The following is a 6148-nucleotide window of genomic DNA, read 5'->3' on the forward strand; positions in this document are numbered from 1 at the left end:
TTTGGTCTTTCTATCAAGTGCAAGTGAAATGGCTTTTTAGAGCATGCCGTTTTGCATGTCTGCATTCGTGAAGAGGCGTTTGCTGTAAGATTTTTGTTATTGACACAGGGTTCAGCAGCTGGAAGAAGAAAATGGTGAGCTGAAAAGCACTGTCACACGGCTGAAATCACAAACGGAGAGATTAGATGAGGTAACAAAACTTCTGAGTGCTTGAGCAATTTAACAGTAGCTTGATTTGTGTAAGAGAAAACTTGTATAGTGATTGACCCAGCTTCTTTAACTTGCCTTCACTAAACAAGAATATTGATGGAATTGGAACATTGGTCACCTTTAGTGGCAGGAATACCTTAAGACACATGCCAGCTTGTGACCAGCTGTGTCTATGGATTTGTGTTGTAAAATGAAAGGTGGCTTATGCACTTGCAAGCTAGCTATGAAGTTCTCCATTTATTCTAGGAAAGGCAGCGCATGTCAGATAGGTTGGAAGACACTAGTCTGCGACTGAAGGATGAGATGGATTTGTACAAAAGAATGATGGACAAGCTGCGGCAGAATAGACTGGAATTTAACAAGGAGAGGGAAGCCACACAGGAGGTAGGTGTGAAGAAGGACGTAAGACCAGGCAATCGCATCTCTTCTGCCTGGAAGCCCATCTGAAAAAGAATGGACAGACAGGATGAACTCTGAAAATATAACATCCAGTAAATGTACTACTGTATTGTGTTTCTATGGGAGGGGTACCCATAGGGAGAATACCTAATAAAGAATAAATAAATACCTAATAAAGAATACCTAATAAATGGCAATCCCTGACCCAAAGGGTTTACAACTCTTTGAGAACTCACAGCCTTGAATGTGTACTCTAACATTTCCTATACTAAGTTTGCAAGGGGAAGTATGTCTCTCAGACATGAAGCTCAGAGATCAGAGCCACTTTCAGTTCTGAAGCAATTTAAGTCACCTGTGCTTCCATAGAAGGGCAAGTGGCTGTGTTGTAGGACTGTCTGGCCCCAACCAGGCTCACACAGTGCTTGGGTCAGAGCGCAGAGGTGCAGCACAGAGATGGGTGCTGCCAGGGAGGGCTGGTTTTGCGGGGGCTGGAGAGACATGGCCTGCTTGCATGCCCACAGCTCATTGAAGACTTGCGGAAGGAACTGGAGCACCTGCAGCTGTACAAGCTGGAATGTGAGCGTCCTGGACGTGGGAGAAGTTCTTCATCCAGTGTGAGTGAATTTAATGCCAAAACCAGAGAGGTGGAAATGGAGCATGAAATAAAACGGCTGAAGCAGGTGAGTGAGGAAGGGCCTCTTGAACCATATGAAATGTGTGGGACTGCTTTGAAAAATGCCTGTAGCTGCAACCCCTAGCACATTGCCTTTAGATTTTGTCCGTCCCTATCCCACACAAGGACAAGACCCATATTGTGTCTGTCTAGGACTTCTTTGCACAGGCGATGTAAATTGTGCATATAGGAAACACCTGTGATTCAGGCAGAGAGAACTGGTCACTGGTGGTAAGAGAGTTGCTGTTAGTTTGCAGCCTTACCATATGTCATCCAAGCTACCTGTGACTTTTAAAATTTACTTCTTTTTTAATGAAACCTTGCAGGAAGAACTTCAAAGCAATATCTTTTCATTCTTAAACAGGAGAATCAGAAACTTCGTGACCAAAATGATGATCTTAATGGACAGATCCTAAGTCTTAGTCTTTATGAAGCTAAAAATCTTTTTGCAACGCAAACAAAAGCCCAGTCACTGGCTGCTGAAATTGATTCTGCATCAAGAGATGAGGTAATATGCTTTTTTTTAATCAAGTACTACATCCAAAAATATGTGGTTTTCAATGTAATTAACTGTCAAGGTTGAACTACCTGAAGCTGAAAACCGAAGAACACAAATCTGCTTTGCTAAGAGTTGAAGAGTGTTAGAGGACTGCCTTAAATCTAACAGTGATTTTTGGATGCTCCTTTTAATATAACTCTTCCATTTGTCTCTCTGAAAAGTTGGAATTGTTAGAATCTCAGTGAAATATTTTCCATTCGATTTATTTTGACATCTTCTATCTTACAGGCTATTGTGGTATTATGACATTAATTTAATACAGAAATTACGATAGCTAGTTACCTAAATCTTTACTTTCTGTTCTAGATTTAGTTCTAAGTGACTTCAGTAACAAGCTCTCACTTCGATCTAAATTTGAGCTATGTATTATCTGTAGCAGAGCTGAATTCTTGGAGAAAGTAGTTAGTGCGCAAGTAATAATGTGGTAATGCTTTAGAAGATACTACAGCAGACCCACGTGTATGTGGGCTGAGTCAAGCTGGTACAGCTTCCTTTAAGCTCCAGGACAGATCATGAGATCAGGCCAGGGTAAGAGCTCCCTGAGAAAAAGGCAGGTTATTGATGAATGAGATTAAAAGGAATTGTTTGCCATCTATGCTTTATTTCTTCTGGACAGAACTTCCCATTTCTTCTTCAAGAGGAGTCCTGAGGCAAATCTTTTTACATAGTCTGTACGTGAATGGCCCTGGTAGCCTTAGTTCCTGGGCAGTCCCTTGAAGTGAAGTACATACTCGAGTTTCTTGCTGAACCAGAGCGCTGTGAAGAAAGGCTATTTAATTGTTGAACTTTAATTAGGTAAAAGCAAATTGGGCTTTTGCTATTGTCAAGACAAATCTTTATTTCTCCTTCTGAATCTCATGATTCTGGCGCATGCAATACCCAGCATTCTCCCTCTAAAGGAGGAAGGTGCCTTACAACTGTGGCCCAGGCTTAGTAAACCTCATGAGTCTGCATTGCGCCATTTTTCCTGTATAATCAAAATGAAGGTAAGAAACTGCAGATTCAGGGTGGGACTTCCATGAAGGCTAATGGAAATGTACACCCAAATCACATTAGCTTTAGGAGGGGGCTCCGAGACTCGTGGGCAGCTTTGTCAGTTTGGCATTAAACATGCAGAGTATAAAAAGTAAGCAGTCTTCATCTTTGGAGAATTTGAGGGGCCTTCCACAGCTCAAAGGTCTAGTGAGACACATGTATTTAATATAGAACATAGAATATTCAGTGAGTTGTTCTTGAGGAGTATGTAGCTGTGCTGTTTTGGGGGGGTTTGGCAGGTTCTTTTGAGAGAGAGAGTATGCATATGGTACAGTGGCAGCCAATATTGTTCCCAGTGCAAAACACAGAAATCTTTGTTCTGTTCAGCAGCCTTTCATGCAAAGTGCTTTAGATTTCAGTAGATATGAAAAAAAAACAAACTAGTATTGTGAAGCTCTTGCACTGAGATGAGGAAGCTCATCCTTGGTGTGGATGCAGGATAGATGGGTGTGTTAAATGGGGAATTTGTTTCAAATGACCTGCCAAAAGATTCCTGGTGATAACCTATCACAAAAGGGAATTGGTGATCCTGAGCAGGCGCTAGTCTCTCACCTGTCTGAGTGTCATGCTGTTATGTAAACTAGTGAGAATATTTCAAGATTGACTTTGAAATGTTGTGTTTCAGCTCATGGAAGCCCTTAAAGAACAGGAAGAGATAAATTACAGATTGCGACAGTATATGGACAAGATCATTTTGGCAATCCTAGACCACAACCCGTCTATCTTGGAAATAAAGAATTGAAGAGAATATGAGAAGGAAAAGCAGCAACTGCCTGATATTTCTGCACATGCCACTGGATCTAAACAACACTCTGATACTGTAAATTAATCTATAAATATATATATACACTACGTGTGAGTGTGGGTGCGCGGGTGTGTTTATATGATGTTTGGTACACTGTTGTTTGTCATTGAATTGGCTTGGTTAGACTTTTTCCATGCACTTTCAATACCTGTGATAAGATGGATACTGTATATTAATGTAATAACAATATAACTGGATCATGCTGTTTTAGATACTGGACAAAATGACTCTACCTCTAGTTGTAAAGGTAAAAAAGACAATGGAAACATATGGATGTGGCCCTAACTTTAGGAGCAAGAATTGTTCTTTCGTTCTTCCAGGAATTTGGGTACCACAAACCAATTAACATACCCAGGTTCAGTTCCTGACTGGTGCTGACTGTGTAATTTCCTATTTGATTTAGTTTTACTACTTAAACCACACATAGGATTAAAAAAAAAAAAAAACAAAAAAAAACACTTAGGGGAAAAGGAAAGACACAAAGTAAAAGGGAAGAAGAGGAAGATACTGCAGAATTTTTGCTATTTGTGAAAAATCACCATCCACTTGTTTGCCACTGTCAGCACAAAGTGGTTTTTATGTAAGATCACTTTGGACCCTGCTTTGGGATGCTCTGAGCCAGCCTGCTTTTTAGAGTGTGTGTGCATGTGTATTTTTTTATGCCAAGGTCCCTGTAGCATTGAGGCTAAGAAGCTCTTCAAATCTATTCCCCTATTTTCAGGGGTTTATCATGGGCCATTAAGATGAATTCTGGCATCCTGCCCCTTCCCCTCACCCTTAATTTTAAAGATTTCACTGAAGGAACACATTCTCTTTCTTACCAAAAAAGAAACAGAACAAAAAAAAAGAAAAATTGCATGAAAATAGCCCACTTCAGGGGGAGGAGGAGCAGCCCTTGAAATCGCATGTTGGGTTGCTTTCCCACCCCAGATACACTGCGCTCCTTTGAGATTGACATTTTGTGGGCAAGCTGTGGAGAGGACCGGCTGGGCCCTAACACAGTGGTGGAGAGAAGTCTGATGTGGAGTGACTTTTACCTATAGGGCAGTAAACAAAAAAAAAAAAAAGAGTTTGGTCTTGCAGAAGTTGCTAATCCAGACTGAGTACACACATGCATATCTAAAGCTCTGAGTAGGGAACACATCCTGATTTAGATGAGCAGTTGTGCAGGTGCTTAACTTTAACTGTGTACTGTGACTGCTCATAGAAGTCAGTGGGACAGAACATAAGCTTTAAAGTTGAGTGTATGCTTAAATGCTGCCTTAAATAGGGATGGACTTCAACATGTGCCTGTGTTCTCCTGAGCTGGATTTGTGTGCTGTAGGACTAGGACCTTTTTAGTTAATAATGTAGCTTATATAAGGAGCGTATGGAATTGTTTGGATAGTTGAATGCTAAAAGAAAAAATTTATTCCGTGCACTTTTTTTAAAGTAAAAACTTCACCCTTTTTATTCACACCAACTGGCACAGAAAAATAGGCCCAAGTATGTGGCTTTCCCCAATGCATAGAGATGTTTCCTCTATTGAGTACACTCCCCAGAAGAATCTTACAGTAGCAACGACTATGCTTTTCTGTGTATTTCTTGCTGTTGGCAGTGTCTTGCCCCTAGTATTCTCTTGATGTATCTTGGTGTGTATATGTGATGCATTTTTCCTGAATTTGAATACATAAAACATGTATTCAGTTATGGATGTAAATATATATATTTTTCTGCTATCTCTGTGCTCTTGCCTTCAGTGATGTGTTACTGGAATGATGGGAAGGGGGGGAAGTGCTGAAATCAGGCTTTCTTGAAGGCAAGAAAATAAAACCAGTTTGTTTCTATGTATCTGCATTAGGCAGGTGTAAAGTAACTGGAAAGTGAAAGGGACCAGGAGAATAACTATGGGACACAACATCCCAGCACACAAAGGTGTCTGCAGAACTTCAGTGCTGTGGGAGACATGGTACAGTCTTGTTCAAACAGTGATGTCTCGGGGCTGGTTTTCTGAGGCTCTAGCGTAATCTGGAGGAAGGGATTTAAAGTCTACTCCTTTTCCGCCTGGGAATGGTGTAAAATGTTCTGTGCTAAATTGCAGCAGCTTCTGTTTGTGGAGAAGCAGGTGGAACACCACAGACAACCCACACCTTTCCCACCTGCTGCTGCTTCTGGATGTGGCACTCAGAAGGTAGGAGAGGAACAGTTAAGCCAGCTTGGTGCTACCTATGGCTCCCTGCCCACAGGACTCTTCACCTGCACTTCAGTGATGGCATTTCCTTCTGCGTGGTGCCGTTTGTGGGTTGTGCCAAGGACTTTGCTTTTTTTATAGGCCATAGAGAATGGTGTCAAATTGTCAAGTGGCTGTTGCTAACCTGCTGTGAGAAGCAGGGCTGGGTGAGCCAGCAGCCCTGCTGCTGGAGCTAGCTCGTTTGGTAAGTTACACTTCTGTCCTGCTCTCATGCAACAGATTTAAATAAGAGTGAAG

At 41.4% G+C, this 6148-nt stretch overlaps 1 protein-coding gene across 1 annotated transcript in view; it reads left to right on the forward strand.

Annotated features, from left to right (window-relative positions):
• The window catches only part of RAB11FIP4 (RAB11 family interacting protein 4), a gene marked incomplete at its 5' end in the record, with an annotated part of 128189 nt that extends 122877 nt beyond the window's left edge, over positions 1-5312 (forward strand). Inside the window, 5 exons of the mRNA XM_082492406.1 lie at positions 109-190; positions 457-594; positions 1131-1289; positions 1647-1790; positions 3502-5312. Coding sequence (XP_082348532.1) covers positions 109-190; positions 457-594; positions 1131-1289; positions 1647-1790; positions 3502-3618 — 640 coding nt within the window. The 3' untranslated portion in view covers positions 3619-5312. The remainder of the gene's footprint in view (positions 1-108; positions 191-456; positions 595-1130; positions 1290-1646; positions 1791-3501) is intronic.
• Between the last annotated feature and the right edge of the window lie 836 nt (positions 5313-6148).

The sequence above is a fragment of the Vanellus vanellus genome, assembly GCF_965231255.1.
Source record: "Vanellus vanellus genome assembly, chromosome: 17".
In the NCBI taxonomy this organism is placed as follows: domain Eukaryota; kingdom Metazoa; phylum Chordata; class Aves; order Charadriiformes; family Charadriidae; genus Vanellus; species Vanellus vanellus.